Source organism: Sceloporus occidentalis, unplaced genomic scaffold (assembly GCF_023333645.1).
Source record: "Sceloporus occidentalis isolate IW3139 unplaced genomic scaffold, rSceOcc1.0.p SCAF_6, whole genome shotgun sequence".
Classification (NCBI taxonomy): Eukaryota; Metazoa; Chordata; class Lepidosauria; order Squamata; family Phrynosomatidae; genus Sceloporus; species Sceloporus occidentalis.
The window spans coordinates 124,903,203-124,927,941 of record NW_028316986.1 but is presented as its reverse complement, the minus strand read 5'-3'; the positions used below and the strand labels follow the sequence as shown (position 1 = coordinate 124,927,941).

Here is a 24,739-nt window from a genome sequence, read left to right as displayed (position 1 = left end):
TTAACTGTAACTTTTTATAGCAGAGGGAAGGGTACAAATGGGCAGGTGTATAGGCTTCTGTTTCCTTTCATTATCCTGACTGGAAAACATTTACAATTGGCATGACTTATATAGCTGCAGTCTGGGAAACAGAGATGGAATATTTTCCTGCCAGTGGAAATATATATATTGTCAGTTCTAAGCCTGGGTACCAGGGATGAGATACTCCATTTACTGGAAAGGCCTGAAATAGGATTCTAGGTTTTGGCACCACCAATAATAATCCTGTTGCAACTAACACTGAGAATGACACATCACAGTATATTTGTTTTGTTTTTCTTTACTCTAGCCTTTTCAATAGATTGTGATGGTCTCTATTTTGTTTTTTCATTTTTGAGTACATCTGTGTGGTGGTTAAAAATTCTTCAACACATTTTACCCTCTCTAAAAACATACACACATTCACGCACATGGCAAAACAGTGTTGTCATGTCTTTTTCCTCTGCCATTATTCAACTGATCATACATACTAAGGTTACCTTTTTCATCTAAAAACCAAGGCTGCATCCGCACTGCAGAAACAACCCTTTTTGACACCAGTATAACTGCCATGGGTCAATGCTATGGAATTCTGGGAATTTTGAGACATTTAGCCTTCTGTGTCAGAGAAGTCTTCTGTATCAGGCTCTGGTGCCACAAAAATACAATTCCCAAAATCCCATAGCACTGAATCATGGCAATTAAAGTAGTATCAAACTGGATTATTTCTGCAGTGCAGATGAAGCCGAAGACAGACATTTGTTCATGAGACCAACCAGACCATTGCAATACATTGGGCAACCCAGCAGACTAAGAAAACAGAGGGCTTTGAGTGACTCTTTCTTTCTGAGGAAGATTTATGTGATGATGACTTCAGTGATCATATGCTGCATGTAGGCGCAATGCAAGAATTTCTGTTTAACAGTAAAGCATTTCTATACAGAGCCTGGAAAAGTTTACCGGACAACTATATTAGTATCACAGAAGATATTTCTTGTGGCATCACTATAGTATTAGCAGAAGTCTTGTGACACACTTCTCTCTATTGACAATATTTTCAAATACAGAACAGCAAAATGCCCCCCTTTCTCTGTGTATCTGGTGGCTTTTTAAAAACTCCTTCCTTTCCCCCCATCCTATCTAGTATTTAAGTAACTGTTTCCATCTTTTTGTGTGTGAACTCTTGTTATCTTCTTCCATGATAAGCACTTTTTTCACTGTCTAGTTTTCCATTATCTGCTTTCTTGATTGCAATGTAAAGGAATCTTTTCGCACATTGGAGATCCAGAGAAAGAAAGTAGTTAGTAGTATAAGCTTTCACAGACTTAACTCTACTTCCTCAGATGAAACACTGTAATGTCTTTGATTTCTTGGCTGAAGTCTCCATTTTGATTAATGGTTGAGCCAAAGTATAGCAAATTTTTAACTACAGTCCAATCCTGTATCCACAGAATTGGTAACTGCAGGTTCATTTACACGCATCTTTAAAAAAAATCTCTCTAGGCTTCTGGAGGTCCTCCAGCGCAACTCTGTGGTCAACTTTCAGCAGAAATATAGCATTTGTTATTATCTGTATTTCTCATTATCCACAGTAAGTCAGGGAACGTATTCCTCCATGGATACGGAGACCGGACTGTATTTCAATATCTTTATCACCAATTTTAAAATTATATAAATGATCAGTGATCATTATTTTTATATTAATATTTAATAATAACTCTGCCTTTGCATTTTCTTCCTTACCTTTCATTATTAGTTATTACTAGTATTTGCTATATTGTTAATGTAATATGGTATAATCTGCATATCTTAAATTGTTGATGTTCCTTCCCCTAGTTTTCATGCCTGATTCCTCTGAATTTAATTCTGCTTTCCATATGATATGTTCTGTATATAAATTAAAGAAATGAGGTGATAAAATATAGCCTTATCTGACTCCCTTGTCAATGGGAAACCTTTCTGTTTCTACATATGGTGTCCTGACAGTGGCTCTTGTCTAGAGTAAAGGTTATGTATCAGGACAATCAGTTGTTGTGTTACTCCTATATATAATATATACCACACTATCTCATGTTCTGTCAGTCAAAACCTTTGCTGTAATTTGTAAAGCACAAGTTGATTTTCTTCTTAAATTCTTTGGTGGGGATTCTGTGACAGAAAGCTTGGTTCATAGCATGGGGAGCCACTGGAGTTTGGAAATCCCTTATCCAAAATGCTTGGGACTATAAGTATTTTGGATTTGGTTTCCCCCACCCCTAAATTTTGGAATATTTGCATATACATAATGTTGGAGAGGAGACCCAAGTCAAACATGAAATTCATTTATACACGTAGCATGAAAGTAATTTTATACACAATATTTTTAATAATTTTATACATGAAACCAGGTTTGTGTACACTGAACTATCAGAAAGCAAATGTGTCACTATTTCAGCCGCATATGAAAAAAGTTTTGGATTTTCGAATATTTCAGATTGCAGAATTCCAGATAAGGGGGGGGGGGCTCAACCTGTAACATTGCAAGTAGCAACATTATCATATAACTATCACATTACTGACAATGAGGACATAACAATGCTCCTTTTATAATTGAATGAAACAACTGGCGTCATCTTTACATGAAGGACTGAGGCACTTTTAAATAATAGTTGTGTGTCTAAATGAACAAGCAGTTTTAGGATTGCACATCCAATGAAGATAAATGAATTCAAACAATTTAATCAATGAACTGCTTGATCCCCACTCCTATCTCACTGCCTTTTGTAAACTGCTGCAAACTAAAATTAAAAATAATCTCCAAATATATATATTTTGCAATCCCAGATCAGTTGAGTTTTTATTTATTTTTAAAAGTTACTAAAAGTAAAAGTTTTACAGATTTTTCTTTTTTTAAATTCAGGTATTTTCTAGTGGTGAGCAGGATAATAAAATTAAAAAAATACCTTGCTTTGGGGGTAACAGGGAATGCTTAATACTTCCAAAAGACTGGTTTGGAGAGAGAATATTTTCGCCATTTCCTCCTTATTTTTCAAGGGAAATTATGGGCCAAAACAGATGGTCATAGAATCAGTGGCCTGTTACAGACAGCCAAAATAAAGCTGCTTCGAGTCACAGTGGAGCTATGGTGTTTCAATGATGCATGCGTCCTAAGAGTCCAGAAGCCACACCAAAGCCACGCTCCAGTCCTTAGGGCTGGAGTGTGGCTTTGGTGCAACTTCTGGACTCTTAGGACGCATGCATCATTGAAACACCATAGCTCCACTGTGACTCGAAGCAGCTTTATTTTGGCTGTCTGTAACAGGCCATAGAGTCACAGAGTTGGAAGAGACCGCAAGGGCCATCTAGTCCAACCCCCTGCCATGCAGGAAATCCAAATCAAATCATCCCCGACAGATGGCCATCTAGCCTCTGCTTAAAGACCTCCAAGGAAGGAGACTCCACTACACTCCGAGGGAGTTTGTTCCACTGTCGGACAGCCCTTACTGTCAGGAAGTTCTTCCTAATGTTGAGGTGGAATCTCTTTTCTTGTAGCTTGCATCCATTGTTCTGGGTCCTAAAGAGGCAGTGTCAAACCGCCCCTTTGAGTGCCAGATTGGGGCAGCGGCAACCACATGCCACAGCCCCTATCTGGCATTTTTCTGGCCCAAAAAGCAGTGACAAAATGCCACTTCTTTCTGGGGTGGAAATAGGGTGCCCTTGCTGCCACTGCCACCGCCACCATGGCTTTTTGGCATTTCGGCGTCGCATCACATCTAAACACTACGCTGCCGACATGCCATGAAGCCGATGCATGTGTGGTCAGTCATGCAGCTTCTCATTGGCGTGGTGGCAGTGTCAGAGCCTCAGATACTGCCCACAACCTGGCGCTTATTGCCAGTCTGTTTTGCCCCTAATTGAAAATTAATATTTGTTGCATAGCAGCAAGAGAGACAGAATGGTGCTGTAGTCTGAGTGTTGGATTAGGACTTTGGAGACCAGAGTTCAAATCCTCACTCAGCCATGAAAACTACTGGATGTCTTTGGGCAAGTCTCATTCTCTCAGTCTCAGAGAATGGTAATGGCAAACGCACGCTGAACAAATCTTTCCAGGAAAACACCATGATAGGTTTTCCTAAGAGTCATCATAAATTGGAAATGACGTGAAGGCACACAATAGCAGCAGCAGCAATTAGCAGTATAATTAACTCCCAAATTAATTTATACACACACTCACACAAAATACACATCTTCACTGTATTTAAAAAGGGGAGTGAAAATCACATGACAATTCAAAAGCTCATTATAGTTGAGGAATATGAAGCTTTGGCGAAGTCATATATAAAACTTTTCTGGTTGGAGGATGAAGCATTTATAATTCTCAGCTAAAGAGCGTCTCTAGTGCAGTGGCATCCCTAGAGTTGGCGTCACCTGGTGCAATAACCCATTGACCTCCTTCCATACCACACCATATAGAATCCTTAGTAATGCTTTTTGTACTAATGTTACTTGTAAGTCATAATTCCCATACACCACTGAATATAATTGGAACAGTGACATAAACAACTAGCAAAATTAATATTATACCTTTAAATTACAGTATCACACGCACAGCCTAAATGTATTTATATGTACATAGTTTCATGTGGTTAAAGTGAAAATTTGGTATGATGTTTTCAAATAAGTTTTTAAAGAATTTTTAAAATATTAAAATTGAATTTTTATTTTTAATCTTTTAAAATTGGGCCCCTTCTTTTCTGCTCCCACTGAGCATTGCCCCATTCACACCATCTCTTCAGCATTTTAGAGGGATGCAGATGATCACCACAGCCCATTTCTACCAAAAGGGAGCAGTGGTGTCACACCTCCTTAAGGTGTTACTTGGTGTGGTCTGTACCCCCCGCAGCTCACTAGTGCTGACCCTGCTCTAGTGCCTCATTACAAACCCCAGAATTCCATAAGACAGAACCATGGCAATTAAACTGGAATAATAGCCCTATAATTGTGTAGCATTAATGGATCCACACACTCCAGGGGATTAATTGTTTTAAAATGTCATCTTACACAAGAGCATCAAAGGGAGTTTCACTACCCCTTTTCTAGGGTAGGAAATTACTACAGGGCTATGTGCATTTTCTAGCTAGAGGCTCCCAGCCTTTTTTGTGTAATATTGTCTTAAACGGTAGTCCTTTTTTCCCCTTTCCTGACTCATGTATGCTGCTGTGGGACAGATGCCACTGACTAACTGGGGCCTCATTTCTTTCCTGAATATCACAGACATACAGTCAGATCCTTGGGCTTGACCTCAGAGAAGAAACCAGCTTCTCCTTTCTTCCATGCCAGCTGGAACTACATTAGCCCTACGCAGATGCTCACCTCCCCTAGTCATGCACAGAATAATGTGTGGAAGCTGATGTGAGCTAAACATACACACAGGTCTGAGACCCACATATCTTCATATGTCCAGCTGCCTTGTAGATCTCCATATACTGAAGGTAAAAGTCTCCAAAGGGTTCTGTAAACACATCCAGTTAAATCAGCTAACCAAGGACCTTATCGCACACACAAATGTAAACATTCTAGGGACTAGAGGAGGACGCTCGTGTGCGCGTGTGACCGCCCAAAAACGGATTTTATCGCACACGCAGACGTCCTCCAAGAGGCCCCGTTCCGTCCCCCGGCGCGCACCCATTCGCGTCCAGTCCTGACGGGCATGATTTTTGCCTGACGGATTACCTTCCGTCTGCAAAAATGGCGCTCGTCAGGACTGGACTCAAACGGGTGCGCGCCGGGGGACGGAACGGGGCCTCTTGGAGGACGTCTGCGTGTGCGATAAAATCCGTTTTTGGGTGGTCGCGCACGCACACGAGAGTCCTCCTCCAGTCCCTAGAATGTTTACATTTGTGTGTGCGATAAGGTCCCAAGCTTCTGTGTTGACAAACCATGATAGGCAAAATTTTCTAGTCCCAGAAAATGGATAAGGAACACATTAAAGCAGGCATGTTTACAGAATCCCTTGCAAAGTCTTGTGCTAAACCCACAGAGGTCTAAATGCAGCTGAGTACACAGGCACCAACATGAACTTCCTCTGCTTAGATCTGCATGCAGACAGGTTTAATATAGACAAAGGGCTATGGTAAAAGAGACTGTTCATGCGCTGAATGAAGATCTTGCAAAGATATTTTCTTGAAGATGGATGGAAAAGGAGCTATATTTCATGACAATCTATGGATTTCCTTTTCCTTCACTCTTCAGATAGTACTTCCACATAACAATGTATCTTGGCTTAACTTTTCAAGATGATAACAGATCTAGTTCAGTCAAACTATTCAAAGAAACAAGAGAATTAGGGTATGCTATGAAGCACGGCAAACATGAACAAAAATGCTGGCCATGAAAAATTTTTGCTCTCAGAATCTTCAGCCACTGGCCATGATTGATGGGGACATTGTAAGAGTTTTGGGCCCGTTACAGACGGGCCTGAAAGTACGTGCTCTGCGTGTACTAGGGTTAGAAAGGAGCGTCCTTTCCGGAAGCTCCCAACCCTAGCATGCATGGAGCACGCACAAAATGGCGGCGGCCGTTCCACACGGCCGCCGGCATTACAACATCACGACCGCGCCACCTCCAAATGAGGCGCGCGGACGTGATGTCTTTGCGCCGCATGAGGGCGCCTAGAGCGCCCTTTCCGCAGTGTAAGAAGGAGCTCTGAAACAGAGCTCCTTCTGGGGTTTGCGTCGCTGGGCGCAGCTTTTACATGGCTGCGCCCAGCGACGCAGAGGAGAAAGGGGCCAAGCGGCCCCTTTCTCCTCCTCCCCGCCATCGCCAGGTGTCCTTGGGGCTTCAAGCCCCAAGGACACCCCTTTCCAGGCCGCGGGAAAGCGGCCTTTTGCCGCTTCCCCGCGGCCTGGAAAGCAGCGGATCGGAGCCTCAGAGGCTGCCGGTCTGGCAGCTGAGGCCCCGATACAGCGGGGAAAGGGCGGGTGCAGGCCACCCCAAACGGGCAGTCTGTAACCCGCCATAGTTCCCAAAACTAACATTGATAACTTGCAAGATTAATGGGAAGAACTGTAGAATCACCAACAGATGGCTGCTCCATGAGAGACAGCAGTGAAAGAGAAGCTAACCATCATGTAAGTTTTGAAAATTTGCATGATGTTTTTTCTGCATTTTGGTTTGCAAATAAAGCTATTACTCTTTTGTGGATTTTGTATTCTGTTGTGTCATCCCTCGGTTATTTCCAATCTTATGCCAAGTCACAAAAGTCAGTTTACTGTACAGTGCGTCCTTGGTATACGCGGGGATCCGTTCTGGACCCCCCCCCGCGTATACCAAAATCCGCATATGCTCAAGTCCCATTGTCCCCAATGGCGATGCGCGTGCACGCGTGCCGCCATTGGGGACAACTTCCCTCCCTCCCCTCTCCCCCCCATCTCTTTCCTTCCCTCCCTCCCTCCCTCCCTCCCTCCCTCCCTCCCTCCCTCCTTACTTACCTTTTCGTCGCCGGTGCCGCGTCTCTGCTGCTGCCGCCGCCGCCTCAGCCGGAGCTGGGGGGGAAGGCCGGGTGGGGGTTTTGGAGGCCAAGAAGCCTCCAGCCTGCCACCCGGCCCTTCTGCGGCGGCGGCGGCGGCAGCAGCGGAGCACCAGCGCCAGAGGCCTCTTCAGCCCCCACTCCGCCGCCGCTGCTGCCAGCACCTCTGTGCAAGGGCCGGGTGGTGGGCTGGAGGCCTCTTGGTCTCCAGTCCGCCACTCGGCCCCTGCATCGAGGTGCAGGCGCCGGCGGCGGAGAGGGGGCCAAAGAGGCCTCTGGCGCTCGGCCTCCTCCTCCTCCTCTCCACGGCGTCGCCACCGCTGCCAGGAGAAAGGCCGGGTGCTGTTCCTGGAGGACTCCAGGAGCAGCACCAGGCCTTTCCCCTGGCTGTAGCCGCGGAGGGGAGGCCTCTGGCGCTGGAGGTCCAGCGCCAGAGGCCCCCTCTCCGCCGCCATTGCTGCCGGGGAAGAGGCCGGGTGCTGCTCCTGGAGTCCTCCAGGAACAGCACCCGGCCTTTCTCCTGGCAGCGGTGGCGGCGCCGTGGAGAGGAGGAGGAGGAGGCCGAGCGCCAGAGGCCTCTTCGGCCCCCTCTCCGCCGCCGGCGCCTGCATCTCGATGCAGGGGCCGAGTGGCAGACTGGAGACCAAGAGGCCTCCAGCCCACCACTCGGCCCTTGCACAGAGGTGCTGGCGGCGGCGGCGGCGGAGTGGGGGCCGAAGAGGCCTCTGGCGCTGGTGCTCTGCTGCTGCCGCCGCCGCCACCACAGAAGGGCCGGGTGGCAGGCTGGAGGCTTCTTGGCCTCCAAAACCCCCACCCGGCCTTCACCCCGCTCCGGCTGAGGCAGTGGCGGCAGCAGCAGAGACGCGGCACCGGCGACGAAAAGGTAAGTAAGGAGGGAGGAAGGAAGGGAGGGAAGGAAAGAGTTGGGGGGAGGAGAGGGGACAACTTCCGGATTTGCCATGCGCGTATGCTCAAATCCGCACATGGCAAATCCGCGTATAAGGAGGACCGACTGTATAAGCATTAAACAAATGAATAAATGATAGAAGAAGAATGAACAAATGTCTGAAATACCTGTAATTCTCCTTCCATTATACTGAGAAGCCGAATCAGATCCTCTTTGGAAAGCTCTATTGATTTCTTGCTTTTCCGCTCACTGGGGCCTGATGTCTTGCTGTGCTTCTTGACTGTTCCTGAGCCTGGAACCTCATCATCTTTGCGACTATATTTGTTCTTTTTCTTGGTATCTTCCTGAATATTTTGATTTTCTGCAATATTGATAATGGGCTTTGACTTAGAGAAATGCCCACTGGATGAGCTTTCTCCACCTTGATTTCGGGACCTCATCCTGACCTGGATAAAAGAAAACATAAATATATTTATATTTGAATGTTGTGATGATTAGGTTTCTTGTTTACATTTTAAAACATATGGCATTTTAAAAAATACTTTTTTACTCCTAGCCTTCCCATCTACACAGAAGCCTCAAGACAGCTAAAAAAATGAGACATAATTTAAAAATACAAAAAAGTAATAAATACTTTTTGTTGGAATAGGAACAAGATCTATAACTTGAGTCATTATAAGGTTAATGACCATTATAGGGTTAATAGTGAGCTACTGAGATAGAGATGATCTTCAGCTGTGTGTATTGCCCTCATCATTGCTCTAAAATTAGCCTTTTCTCTGTTGCATTTTATCTTCTGTTACTTGCATCCATGTAGTTTATATTATTTGATGTATTTGCTATTTTGTGTTACGTATTCTGTTTGCCATTATTACTATGGTTCATTTTATAATAATAAATAAGAAAAAAAATGTCCCCTACCTGGATCTAGATCTAGGATCTAGGTTACTTATAACAATGGTAAGAGATACAATACAATACAAAATAAACCTATACATCCCCCCTTTCTCCCCCTCAACAAACAATATCAACATAATAATAATTAAAATAATTAAGATACCATACAATTATTAAAAACAGTATTAAAACACATTAGAGACCGGAGACAGGACTACGGGATTACTTGGGGACCAATAGAATGAGTTAGTTTTTCTATCTTTCTATCTTTCCTATATATTGGTTTTGAATACTTTTTTTATATACATTGCTTTGTTACCTTTTAAGCAGATATAGATAAAAATTATTTATAGCACCTTTTGTTTTTGGCCTTTTCAATTTCATTGTTTCAACACTTTTACCATCATTATAATTAAACTGTATTTGGGTATGAATGTGATTCAGATTTTCTTAGATTTTTCTCGCCATCCCAAACCAAAGAACATAAACACCTCATAAGAACCCAACTGACTTAATGACTGTGGCACAAAATGGCTTGGGGACTGAGAAACCAAGAGTCCTTTCTCTGGTTTGTTGAGAGGAAACAAACCAGAGCAAGGAAGCTGACCTGTCAGACAGCACAATAAACCAATCATGAAATGCAGCACTGTAGCTTGTTAAGCTTTGCAGTAGCCACTAAGAGAGCCAGTGTGATATAGTGGTTTGAATGCTGGACTAGGACACTGGGACACCAGGGTTCGAATCCCCTCCTTGGCCATGGAAATCCATTGGGTGACCTTGGGCACGTCATAGGAGATTATCACACTGCCAATTCCTGCCGGGATAGACACAGGTTGTAACTGTAACAGATGGATCTTATCAGACAACCCTGCGGCCAGCAGTAAGCCAGTAGAAAATGCCATCCTTAAAAGGCTGCAAGAAAAGCCTGGTTTGGATACGGGCTGCCTACTAGCGGCCACAGGGCTGTCTGATCTGTCTGTTATGGTTACAACCTGTGTCCTAGCAGGAACTGGCAATGTGATAATATCCATACTCTCTCAACCTCAGAGGATAGCAATGGCAAATTTCCTCTGAACAAATTCTGCCCAAAACACCCCAAGATAGGTTTACCTTATGATCATCGTAAGTCAGAAATGACTTGAAGGCACACAACTTCAAAAAAGTAACAACTAAGCACCAGTCGGCTACTCATTCGTTCAGATCCCCTGGCTCACTATGTGGTGCAAGTATTTCCCACTATCTAGAAAAGGTGTCCTAAATTTGGGTGGATGGCAATAATCATGCAACAAACTATAAAAGGGAGATTAATACAACAAGTCAGCTATTGGAGATATTTGTACAGAAAAGAAAATCAGGTAGGATGAGGAATCCACCTTAACAGTCCATTCCATTTTGATTATTGTAGATCAAGTTACTGATGCAACTATTTTAATTGTTGAATTTTTATTAATTTTAATGGTGGGAGGGTTTAGGGGTTAATGCAACTTTTTATTGTGTTTTTGTAATTTTTATATGCTGTAATCCCACCTTGATCCACAGGGAGAAAAGGGAAATATAAATAAATCATATTATTATTATTATTACTATTATTATTATTATTATTATTATTGAAAAGGAATTGGCTAATCTGGCACACAAAAACACACAACTAGTGCTGCTTTAATTTTTTCTTTTTCATTCCCCCTACACCCCCAAGAAATCTGTTCAGAATTCTCCTAAAATGGAAGCATGGATAGACTTGATGCAGAAAGAGGAAATATTACAAGAATGCAGGTTGCGTGACCATAAACATTGCTTGCTGTTATACCCTTAGTTTAATAGTCTCTTCAGTCCATGCAGACAATCCAGGTTTTATTTATTAGCATTAAATAAAGAAACGTGTTAATTCCAGACAAAACACATTTCTGTCTGATCGCCAACAGCTTAAGCCAACAACAAATAATTCAAATATATTTACATTGATATAAGAAAGATCTCAAAATAAAAAAATACTACAAAGTAATGAGTGAAAGAAACTGAATGTCCCAAACTGGGGATGCACTTGTGTGGATAGACGGAGGATGTACATCTATCTAGTGGATGATGGACACCTCTATCTCTCTAGGCATTCATGGACCTCAGATATCATCAAGGCAAACTACCAATGATCGAAGATCATGTGAACTATCATCAAGCAATACTGAGCTGGGTGCAGGAGCCTCACCCTGAGCTAGGTGTTAGCATGTACAGACACAAATCTAACTATATCAACAGTACAGTTCAAGGCATGTTTAGTCAAAAAGACCCAGTAGTACTTGATCTGTTGTCAGAGACAATAGTTTTAGCTTAAATTTAATACATTTTCCTGTAGGACCTCTGTGTTAGTGTGGAGACTAAAGAAGGGAAGCAGTCTATACATGAGAGCATCAGAGCAAGAGAAATTCATATGGCTGAAGCTAACCATGTCAATCCCTTTGGAGAACAAGAAGTGAAATGGCAAAATATGGCATAATATTCCCACCCTTCAACCACCGAATTCTAATACACACCTTTTAACATACTGTTTTGACATCCACTGAAAACCACATACTGTTTTGACAACCACTGAAAACCACAAAAGTTGCATTTCTGTGTAAAACTGAATGGAAATGCTACACGCCGGATTTACACATAAGGCAGATTTATGTTTAAGAAACCCATACACATGTTTTATTAATTAACACAAAGAAACTTTTTCATAACTCTTCAAGGCAGTGAATTTTCTTTTTAATTCATGTTCCAGTTATTTACTTAAACTTTTGTTGTTCTGGGCAAATATTCTTCAATTTACAATAATTAGCAACACATGCACTTTTAATTACATGATTTCTATATTTGTTTTACCAGAGATCAGAGAAAAATCTTTCCATGGAATTTGCTGATGAGGAAGATGTCAGAGGAGGACAAAACTTTTCTTTCATCTAGTGTAAGATATATCCACTAAAGCTCTTCCAGGAGCAGGCCAAATCAGATAATGTTGTGCCATCAGAAATACTTGTAAAAGCAGATAAGGAAACAGGGTTTTTAAGATTACATATAAATAGGAACCTGACAGGCAGATGTATGTCAGTCGAAGTAGCTGGCTTTGGCTAGTATCTGATTTCTAAAAGTTGACTTAAGGTGCAGTGGTATGAATAATAATTGATTTTCCTCTTCCCCATTTTTAGTAATATGGAAAAAGGTGCCAAATACAACAGTTCATGTGAGGGAAGTTGGTTGTCCATGGTTTGAGCTGACCTCTGGATGCATTAGATAAAATAATCCAGGTAAATTCACCAGGGACATACTGAGTTTCTGAAATAGTTAATCCTTAATGTTCTGAAAGCTTTGCCATGCCTCAAGTGCAGATATAAGTGCATTGTGCATTTGTTATCTGTTCTCGTTTTACTTGAACAGTTTTTAATGGTTGCTCTGCTCACAACAATGCATTTTGTTCTTTCAATATGGCAAGAACGTGCTGATGTCATCTATTAACACAACATGTTAATAATATACACAGCTGTTAGCACTTGTTTCTAGCTCAATGCCCTGTGCTTCCCAACAAAATACTATATCTTTGCCATGCCTTGTACAGAAAAGATCTGCCTAATTAAAATAATAATAATAATTGCTGATTTCTGTAGGGATCCACCATGCCCCACAGAGGAACATTATATTCCCAGTGGTGGTGGGTGGCTTTCATGTCAGTGAGATGGTAAATCTCTTCGAGATTTTAGTATAAACTTTAAAAGAACTACCCAGAATGTTGAACCTTACCCATCCAATAGATACAGCATTTTGGATATCTGATTTGATTGGTACTTATGGAGAAACAGAATGGAGAAGCAGAACTGGCAAAGGGGTCAGACAAGGCTACATTATTATTACCCTACTTGTTCAACACGTACACTGGAAATATCATATGAAGAGCAGGTTTAGACTCAAAAGAAGGCGGAATAAAGATAGGAGGAAGAAACATCAACATTCTAATATATGTGGATGGCACCATTCTACTAGTGGAAAATCAAAGACTTGGAAAAATTACTAACAAAGGTCATACAAGAAGGTGTAAAGGCTTGTTGCTGAACATAAAGAAAACAAAAATAATGGCCAATGGAGGATCTATATAAATCCAACCTAGAACAATGAGGAAACTGAAGTAATTAAAGATTCCCTAAACCTTGGATCAAACATTGATCAGAATGGAGACTGCAGTCAAGAAATCAGAAGTCTAGGATTGGGAAGGGCAGTGATGAAAGAATTAGACAAGATCCTAAAGAGTAAAGATATACAACAGAGCACTAAAGTTAGAATCATCCAATCTACTGAATTCACCATCACCATGTATGGATGTGAGAGCTGGACAGTGAAGAAAGTGAAAAAAAATTCAAATAATTTGAGATGTGGTGCTGGAGAGAAGTGCTGAGAATACTGTGGACAGACAAATCTGCCTTAAATAGACAAAGCTTGAAATTTCCCTAGAATCCAAGATGATTAAATTGAGGTTGTTGTACTTTGGCTGCATCATGAGAAGACATGAATCTTTGGAAAAGACAATAAACATGCTAGGAAAACATGAAGGCAGCAGAAAGGGAGGAAGACAGCACGCCATATTCTCTAGAGTCCTAGTCCTGTATTCAAACCACTACACCAGACTGGCTCATAACTAGAACAACCAGGTGAAATTTGTGACAGAGCTCTCGTGCCTTTAATGCAGTGGTTCTCAACCTTTGGTCCTCCAGATGTTTTGAACTTCAGTTCCCAGAATTCTTGAGCATTGGCCATACTGGCCGGATCTCCTGGCAGCTGAAGTCCAAATTGTCTGGAAGTTCAAAGATTGAGAACCAGTTATTCAGTGGCTGTGTAGAAGAGGGAAATTCAGCAGGTGTTGTTTGTCATGTAAGTAATACCTGCTGAAATTCCCTCTTCTACACAAGTGTGTCCATTATTTCCACCCAACCATTAAAGGCACAGGAGCCAAGCTCTTTATTTCATGTTACAACACTACAATGGACCACTGTTGTAGCACTGCGTAGCACTGGCTTACATAACAGAAACAAAATACTGGCAAAGGCGCATTCCAGACAGACCCTATGAGCGCCATCGTTACGTGCGAGGGGCGGCACTTCCTGATGCGCTTTGCCCCTCACGTGTAATGAGTATGTCAAAATGGCACCGCCGCCATTTTGATGTGCCGGAAGTGGCGCCGCGAGTGCGTGCCTCGTGCCTTGCGGCGCCTCTTCCGGGGCGCAAGAAGAAGTGCCATTTTGGCGCTTCTTTCTTGCTGCGCCTGGGAACCGCGCGGTTTGGCTGCTGCAGTTCCCGGACGCAGCAACCGGCAGCAGCGCAAGACCGCCCGTTTTGGGCGGTCTGTAATGCGCCAAAGAAAATAAAACAGGAACAGCAAAACAAAATTGAAAGCAATATTAAAACTACAACACAGTTGATTTACCATCCATTTTCTATCTATCATCTACATATCTAGGGACCTTATCACTCTAGTGAAATCCCATTCAGAAACAGGATTTAAACTAGATTTTAAATTTTAAGTTTAAAAAATCGGACCAAAGCAAAGGATGCTCCTCAGTCCTGAATGGGAACAGCTTGGCGCTGGGCAACAGAATGGCGCCATTTTGAGGACACTTTGAGGTGCAGTAAAATGCATTTTTTCTCAGAATTGTGTGGCCCCGAGCAGCTCCTTCCCATGCCCATAATGGGGGGGGGGGGGATGGGTGCAGTAAGGTTCTTCACCTCTCCTCTCCTCTCCCTGAGTTAGTTGAGTGCAAACTACTTTTGCATTTTGAACTCAGTTTGCACCAACTGAAGCAAACTAAGAGCAAAGGGAGAAAGTGTGCAAAGGAGAGGAAAAGTGATGTTTTAAAAGCTGCTGAGAAAGGAGGACAACAGAGGATTAAATGGGGCTGTCCCTTCCAAATCAGGACAGTTGGAGAGTGTGGGCTTGTCTCAGCTTCTTTTCTCACTCAACTGGATGTTGCAGTGGGAGACATGCAACCTTATCAAATGACAAAAGAAAACCAACACAGAGCGACTTTCTTCATAGCACGTCCGTTCTCTTTCGTGAGGGAGGTGGTCATATAAGTGTCCCTTTTGCCAAACAGATTTTTCCAGTGCAAAAAAAGGCACACTTTTATGACCATTTTCCTTAGGAAGAGAATGGAAATGCTTCAATGGTAGGAGGAGAGGTAAGGAGAAAGCTGCTTCTCTGCCACTCTATCTCAATGTTCTTTTGTCATACGATAAGGCTTATGTTCCTCTCCTACTTTGTTGTTGTTGTGTGACTTCAAGTCATTTTTGACTTCTAGCAACCTTAAGAGGTTTTCCTAGTAACATTTGTTCAGAGAGAGTTGCATTCCTCTGAGGCTGAGAAGTTTGGCTTGTTCAAAGTACCCTGTGGGTTTCCATGGCTAAATGGGGATTTGAACCCTAGTCTCCTGGAATCCTAATCCAACACTCAAAGCACTACACTATGCTGGTTTTCCTCTCCTACTTACTCCTTTATTTGTGGTCTGTCTACTGTGCCTTATATCTTTATTCTATTTCATTTTTGGTCATTTATTTTCTTTATTTCCACCCCACAAGTCCTACAGTAGTGCTTACACACACACATACACACACCATTTCTGAAATTGCTGCAGGGCCCCTAATCCCTTCATGTGACCCCAATAGAGGACAAGGTAGTTTGTCACATATTCTGGCTTCAGAAGTTCAGCACATTGAAGGAGAGAACAAGCCTTCAGAAAGGAACAGGACAAAACTGATGGAGACGAAAACTGAACTAACAAAATTGGACTAATATGACTGTAACTCTTAAAAATAAATGCCATGTTTCTGTCAAGATGCAACAGGAAACAATATTCGTTATGAACAGCAACACATCCTATACATATGTTAGGATCTCTTTTTATGGAACAAAAAGGGCGATTTCTTTTGTTAATTTCCTAGCATATCTTTATTTTAAAATATATATATTATATGTTATCAAAACTAATTATAATCATAATGGTTGAAAAGCATTCGTAGAGCCTGCTTCAAAGAGGATGAAGCTGTTACAAAACCATATGGATAAAATGTTTTAATAGTACTCACAAGCAAACCACAAATGCATCAGCATTCGGTATAACTGACAGATGGAAAGCAGGAAATGGGAATAGCACTTTGGGAGCCAAGTTCTTAATAGCACACAGCTTTTACTGAGATGTCTAAACGAGAGCCAGATCTCCAATAATGTACTTCTTATCATTTTGATAGCACTTTGGAGAGTTCAGAGAGTATAACACACACTGCTGACAACAGTATAGTGTACTATTTGAAACAGCTATATTATCCCCACTGTGTAGATTTGAGATGTGCAGCATGAAGGCAGGGACTTGCTTGCCTAATGAATTCTAGAAAGATCATAGTAGGGGTGAGATATGGACTGGAGGCTTCCAAACTCATGGCCTATATGCAGTATATGCTCAGTGCTGCACATGCAGCTAAATGCAAAGAGATGTTGGGCAGTATACATACATATTTTTTTTCCTATTAAAAGAGCAACTTGATCATCTTTCATCCAATGATCAGTTTTTATGCTCCTATATTTAAAATGTGTGGCCAAAAACATGAAAATAAAGTTGTCTATAATAACTGGAATGTTGCTTATAACTAGAATATTGAGTTTTTTAGGGATAATGCTGAAATGTGTTGATTTTACAAAAATAAATAGGCTATAAATAATTGTTTGTGTGTCTGTGTGCATGTACATAGGTGTGTGAGACACGGGTTTATTGCTTTGGCCAATAAGCCAGCTTACCTCTTCTGGCTTCAATTCTGGATCCAGAATGCCCCTGGATGTTATCATAGCTATGCGGGATGCTGCTGCCCGGACACATCCCAGGTCAAAGCCTCGCTCAGCCAGCCCATTTTTTAAGTCAGATGCTCTCCAACTTTGAAAAAGTGTGGGCTGAGCGAAGCTTCGACCCGGCATGCATCTAGGTGGAGGCATCCCGCATAGATTGGTGGCAATTTAGCTATGATAACATCCGGGGGCATCCCAGATCCAGAACTGAAGCCAGAAGAGGTAAGCCAGCTTATCAGCCAAAGTGATAAGCTTCACAGATAAATACAGATTGTTTCACTCTTGTTGTTTAGCATAGAAAAATGTAATTAATCTCAGCACATTGAATGATCAAAGTACATGCAACTGGGTTCCAGTCAGACAAACACTGCATTTGGCTGTCCGTTCCCCCTTGTATTGTCCACCTATTATTCCAGTCAAATATACAATCCCATAATATCTTGCCTGCTCAATTAATTATACCTTTCCTGATCTTAGGGTGATATACTGGTCTCTCCCTCCCGCAGATAAATTTTGCTTAAAATATGGGACCAATAAACATTTTGTATAAGAGTCAGACATGTTTTTTTAAAAAATATATTTCAGAACTATAAAAACCAGACATGAAAAAGACCTGGATTTATTCTTACTTTGGCAAGAATTTAAATAAGAATACCTTATATTCAACAAACTACACTTGTCAGGCTTTATTTACTTCTTTTCTTTTCCCGAATGCTTTAATGTGATATAAGAAAACCTCCAGTTTACTCCACTGTCTGGAGGAAGAATAAGGTTTTTGAAATGTGTAGTTTGACCCTCAAATTGGGATCACAGTGGAATCAGTGGGGATAGAATTGGGACCAGGTTGATGGGTGGTCACCTAGCTCAGGTGGTCCCCTGATTGTTCTCATCACAGAAGGGTAGCTCCTTTGTTTGTACTGGAAGCCAGAAAAGTTGCTTTTGAGTTTTTTGTTTTGCGGGGGGGGGGGGGGTGGTTTGAAGGTGATTGGTGTTTGTATGCTCACATTTGCAGGTCAGCATTTCACTTCTCTGTGGACTTCCTTTTATAGACATGCAGATGGGAATCAGAACGAAAGGAAAACAAAGGCTGTTTGATTCTGCATATATGCAAATATGTGCATGCATTGTAGTAATTAAAAAAAACAACACACAGCTGCTGCAGTTGTGTGACCAGACATAAACATGTGCACGCAGTAGAAACACCCCCTTTCACTGATGTGGCTATATAATGGGGGTTCTGTGTGGCTTTCCAAACTAATTTCACTTTGGATTAAAACAAGTGTGTCGCAGTAAAAAGGTCAAAGTGGGGCAGGGATACTACACAGTGGCACTGGTATACAGCCCTTATGTAGATTCAGATGTAACTCTGTTGTCAGTTAAGATAGCAGTGAGGGATTTCCATGCCAGCAGAGGCCACTCCTCCTAGGCCACCTAAAGACCAAGGACAAAGGGCAATAACAGACAGGTAATAAAATTTCAACTTTATTCACAACAGAAAACAGGTAATAGTTACTTTTCTGTTGCTGATGAAGTTGTATTTTTATTACCTGTCATTGCCCTTTGTCCCCATCTCCACATGGCCAAGAAGGGGATTGTTTCTGCCTGCACTGAGATCTCTCTCTTAACTTACAACATCTGAGACAAAATGTTGGCCTGTGACTCTAACATGTTCACCCTTTTTTCTCCTGTATGATTTTTAAATCATTGCACAGATGATTTACCCGACTTTAAAGTAGATGATTAAAGCATTGAAAAGGTTCATGGTTTTCCATACTCGGTCGTTAGTCAAATGGAGACTGTAGTCAAAAAGAAGACTAGGGCAGAACTAGCTCCATCAGGACCAGCCTGAAGATAAAGTGCCCTCCCTCCATAACTGTCATCTTTCGGCCTCTGAGGGAGAGAATAGGCTGGCTCAGCTCCATCAGGCCAGCTTGAAGATAAAGCGCCCTCCCTCCATAACTGTCATCTTTCGGCCTCTGAGGGAGAGAACAGGCTGACCCAGCTCCATCAGGGCTAGCCTGAAGATAGAGTGCCCTCCCTCCGGTCCATCTGCCTTGGTCCAGGCCTCAGAGGGAGAGAAGAATGCTGGACCTGATCCCCTCCCACCCTCACCATTCCCTTCTCCTTTTGTATCGTGTCTTTTAGATTGTAAGCCTGAGGGCAGGGAACCGTCTGTTATCTCCTCTGTTGTAAACTGCTCGGATTCCCAGTGATTGGGCGGTATATAAATAAATCCTATTATTATTATTATTATTATTATTATTAGACAAGATCCCAAAGTATAAAGATGTATCATTGAATACTACAGTTAGAATTATAATTCAAAAATCTAGTTGATTTAGTCCAGGGGTAGGCAACCTGTGGCCCGTGGGCCAGATGCGGCCTGGCAAGGCGTTGGGACCGGCCCCAGCCCGGTCCTGCCGCCGATTGCCGCCAGAGCCTTTGGCCTCTCGCGTGAGGGCGTGGGGCCTTTGGCCTATCAGGAGGAGGTGAGCAAGGGGGGGCAAGCGGCAGGCAAGGGGGGCAATTGTCTATAGAAACCTCCAAAACATGCATTTATATTAACATTTTTTAAAAAATCAGCAAATTTGTTTGTGTGTCCTCCATTTTTTAAAAAGTGTCCGCCATTTGAAAATTTTGTCCTACATTTGTCCTGGCTTATTTATTTATTTAATTTTTGTTTTAAAAATTATTTAATTATTAATTTTTTGGCTTCGGCTCCCCAGTTGTCTGAGGGACAGCAACCCGGCTCAAAAAGGTTGCCTACCCCTGATTTAGTCTGTAGAATCAGTATGTAGAGAGATCTTGTAGCACCTTTGAAACTAACTAAAGAAAGAAGTTGGCAGCATGAGCTTTCATAGACTTAGGTTTACTTCCTCAGATGCATTTGGTGATCCAAGGAATGCATCTGAGGAAATAGAATGAACTCTACGAAAGCTCATGCTGCCAACTTCTTTCTTTAGTTAGTCTCAAAAATGCTACAAGATCTCTCCATATACAGTTAGGATTGTGCCTGTCATTGAATGATTTCCAGTTTCTATGTATAGTTGTGAAAGCTGGACAGTGAAGACAGCTGATAGGATGAAAATCAACTCATTTGAATTTGGTGTTGGTGAAGAGTTCTATATTTGCTGTGGACTGCTAAAAAGACAAATAAATGGGTCCTAGAGCAAATGACCTGAATTCTCCCTAGAAACCAAGATGACTAGGCTGTTATACTTTGGACCTATCATGAGAAGATATGTTATTGTGTGCCTTCAACCACCATTATATAGCCACATCAGTTTCTGACTTCTGATGACCCTAAGGCAAACCTATTGTGGGGTTTTCGTGACAAGTTTCTTCAAATGGGGTTTGTCATTGTCCTCCTCTGAGACTGAGAGAATGCAACTTGCCCAAGGTCACCCAGTGGGTTTACATAGCTGAGCTGGGATTTGAACCTTGGTCTCCAGAGTCCTAGTCCAATACTCAACCCACTACACCACGCTGGCTCTCTAAGAAGACATGACTCACTAGAGAAAGAGTAAGACCACATTACAGATGGATAGGAAGCCGGGCCCTGAGTCTGTGAGACTTGAGTTTCAGATAGGGTGTTTCAGATAGGGTGATTTGGAGGTCTCTCATTCCATTCACTTATTGGTCACCGCAAGTCAAAGTCAACTTGATGGCAGTTAACAACAGTAATGGACCAAAGTCACATAGTAAATTCCAAGACAAAACTGGGGTTTGGACTTGGGTCTTCCTGTTCCAAGTCCAGCACTTTAAACATTATTCAATACAGGTCTTCAGATCTGCAGTTACTATTAAAACATAGCATGGAAGCTGATGCATGAAAAAAAATTATTGCAATGATTATTGTGTTAAATGAGTATAGTTAGAGACCAAATTATAATAATTTGCATGTTTTGCTAATGAGATGTTCAGATTTGAGGGACTGTAACATGGAAGCACCAGGAATCAGCCAGTGAGGAAGTTAGCTGGCAACTAGCCCTTTTCTATATGTTGTTAATTATTAGCAGGCCAATGTGGCAGGAAAGGGAGGAATAACTATCTGTTCAGACAGGAATGTTCTTTAATCATCACAAATTAGCAAGATATTTATCCACTGGATGGTAGTAGGAAGTGGTTTTTTAGTCTGAAGGGACAAATGGATGTGAGGCAGACTCCCTGGGGTATACTTGCTGTTCTTTGGAATGTGACTCATCTCACATCCTCTCACAGTGATTTTAGGGCCAGTTTATAGACAGCTGAAGATTTAGCCACCAGAGCCCAATCCACACTTGAATTTTGTGCAAACTTTGGTATGAACAACCAAACTATGCAATTTTGCTCCCCACCTGCACATTGCAAGGCAGGTTTCTGAAGAGGTCACCCTGAGAGAAATAAGCAAAACCGGCAGGAAGGAAGGAAATAAACAACAAATCAAACTAATCCCAGTGTAGCAAGACACATAAACTGAGCAAATGCCATTGTATATAGCAGTGCAAAATACAAAATACCAGATGGATTGGAATGTTACAGAACAGTTATGTAACTCTAAAAGTTCTGAGTATTTATCAGATGAAAACACAGCTTTTGCTGTGCTGCATTTAGTCTTCCTGCCATCTTTTTCTTCTTGATGAAGGTATGCTCCTCTACTGCCATCTCCACCAGTTAGGTCTACCTATACTTCTAACTTGTTTAAAGCAGCCTTTGCTAACCTGGTACCTTCTAGACTTGCTGGATGACAACTCCCATCATGAGAGGACAGGAACAATGGGGACTGTAGTCTGATTTATTTGGGGTTGCCAGATTATAGACAGCTGCTTCAAAGGTTGGAAGACAAAGCCTGGATGCTTTCTCTCCCGCTCCATTTTGTTTGAACAACTGTCACGCTAATACTGGCAGACAACTAGGCCTAACGGTAGCAACATACGAGAAGTTGTTGCCATTATTCCAAAATAAAATAAAATATAATAAAAATCAAATGTCTGCACAAGCCCTTAAAATTAACTTTCTAGGAAAGCGCCTGGCTCCAGACATTCTGCCTGGAAGCAGAGCAAGTCAAGTCCATTGACTCAAATCACAATTTGGTGCCAGCTGTCTCTACATTGACTTAACAAGACCTGCAGTGTTTGTTCACCTCTACAGAATGTTATTTTGCTTCACAGCGCCAGGGTCATATCAAATGAAGTCACCATTTAAGTAATAGCCCTAGGGACAACTGATAGCCAGCCAGCATAGTAGCAATTAGAACAGCACAAGACACATTTTCCCATGTACTTTTACTAAGTGTATCGTTTGTACATCTTTGCCACAAGCGGGTGGGGAAAGCTGTAGATTACTGGGAAAGGTCTGGAAAACAACTTGACATTTACAGTCAACAGTGTAATCTAAGAACATAGATTTAAAAAAAGAGACTGATTTAATGTGTAATTGAAAAAGAGGGGAAATGCAGTAAAATCAGAGCCAAATTCAGGCTCATTGAAACCTTAAGGTTTGCAACCCTGCAACAGGAATAAAGAATGGGCTCTAGATGAAAAGATGGTATTTCACAGCTAATAAAATATACATTTTCTACCTGGAATGTTTGAACAGGAAAATTACATTTTTGCTCAGCCAATTTGGGAAGGCAATGACACAACCGGATCAGTGGGCATGCTTAACTCTCTCTCTCTCTCTCTCTCTCTCTCTCACACACACACACACACACACACACACACACACACACCAGATCCTGGTAGATCCTAATAGCCTGCAGGCATACTTAACACTTTGTTGTTGTTAACTGCCATCAAGTTGAGTTCAACAATGGCTCTATGAATGAGAGACCACTAAGTCACCTTATCAGCAGCAGGTCTTGCAGATTCAGGTCTTCCTTGAGACTATCCATCTGTAATGTGGCCTTCCTCTTTTCCTACTGCCTTCTACTTTGCCAAGCATGATTGTCTTTTCTAGTGAGTCAGTGTGGTTTGAGTTTTGGACTGCAACTCTGGAGATCAGGGTTAGATTCCCCATTCTGCCATGAAACCCACTGGGTGACCTTGGGCAAGTCACATGCTCTCAGCCTCAGGGGAAGGCAAGGGCAAATATCCTCTGAACAAATCTTGCCAAGAAAACCCCAGGACAGGTTCTCCTTAGGCTCGCCATAAGTCAGAAATGACTTGAAGACACACAACAATAACATGATTTAACAGTTGTGTGTGTGTGTGGGGGATTGTTAGTGGGGGGGTGGTGGCAGCTTCCTTCCTCAGGTGTGCCAATCATTGCCCACAGGGGGTGGTCCCTGTGCCCAGGAAGCCTCTAGCTGCTCCAGGGGCAAAGACATGGACCAAGGAGACCATTTTTTTTGTTGGTGGCCTAAACTCAGAGATGAAGGGAAAGGAGGGTGCACTCCATCTGGGAGATCATCCTAATTTCTCTTCCCCTCTCTCAGAAGACACTCACTGTCCTTTTCCTCCCTTCTTCAGAGTGGTAAGCAGCAACAGCACCAAGGGCAGCCCAACCTACATCTTGACAGCCTCTAGGGCAGAGGGAGGACATGGAACTCCACTGTTTGATGTAACACCTCTGTGTCTGACTCTATGGTGTGTGTGAAAAAGCCTCTGAGGTTCATGAGGTTGCCATATGTCAACAGGTGAATTGAAGGGTGTGTGTGCACACACATACAAACATGCACACACATTGTGTGCATGTTGCATGTGTGTACACAGATACATACACACACACACAGCCTTCAGTTCACCTGCTGCCTTATGGCAACCCTATGAACCTCAGACCATTTTTTCATAGAGCTTTCTTAGGCAACTCAGAGATGGTTTTGCCAGTTCCTTTTTCTGAAATATAGCTTGCACTCCTTCCCTATATCACCCTTAGTGATATAAAAGGCCAGCCCTTAAGAACAATGAGCCAACTACCTAATTCCCATGGCAACATATAATTTGCTGTTTTCTAACAAAAGAGATAATCTGCTAGGGCTATTGGAATAACACTGTGGAGTGTCTCTGGTTCTATTAACAGTCTGTTGACCAAAGCTCAACCTTAAAATCATAAAATTAGAAGGTGGCCTTTGCTGGCATCTAGACAACCCTGCTGCTCACAACAGCAATTTTAAATACTTTTTTTTGGAGCCAAGAGCTGAATGGGAATGTTTTGAACGTGTATGAGTTAATGAATAACTAAATTTCAACCAGCTCATCAGTGCAGGTCCAGGAGGTGAGGATCAGCTCAGCTCATATGGGACTAATCCAGCACCCATTATTAAAAGAGATCTTTCTCAAGTTTTTCATAGCTTGTCTTTGCATTTCACCATAATAGAAAGTTCAGTATCTGCAAACCTGGCTACCTTACTGCTTGCATCTAACTCCAAACTGTCCATTGCTAATCAAATATCGTTGGAGAAATAATATTTGCTTATTTTTCTCCACTCTGAAAATTGTTCATTTATTCTCAGAGCTTGGAAATTTACAAGTACTTACTTGTAGTTATAGTTTCAAGGTCAGAAAAGGGAGTGTGCTACTAGTCTAATTACAATTTTAAAGAAATGGCTTTCTTTCCTTCATCAATAAGTATTTTC

At 42.1% G+C, this 24,739-nt stretch overlaps 1 protein-coding gene across 3 annotated transcripts in view; it reads right to left on the bottom strand.

Annotated features, from left to right (window-relative positions):
- Positions 1-24,739, bottom strand: part of FILIP1 (filamin A interacting protein 1) — a 130,821-nt gene that overhangs the window by 71,493 nt on the left and 34,589 nt on the right. For all 3 annotated transcript variants that reach the window (XM_089530900.1, XM_089530899.1, XM_089530901.1), the window contains exon 2: positions 8,600-8,878. In XM_089530900.1, coding sequence (XP_089387026.1) covers positions 8,600-8,872 — 273 coding nt within the window. In that variant the 5' untranslated portion in view covers positions 8,873-8,878. The remainder of the gene's footprint in view (positions 1-8,599; positions 8,879-24,739) is intronic.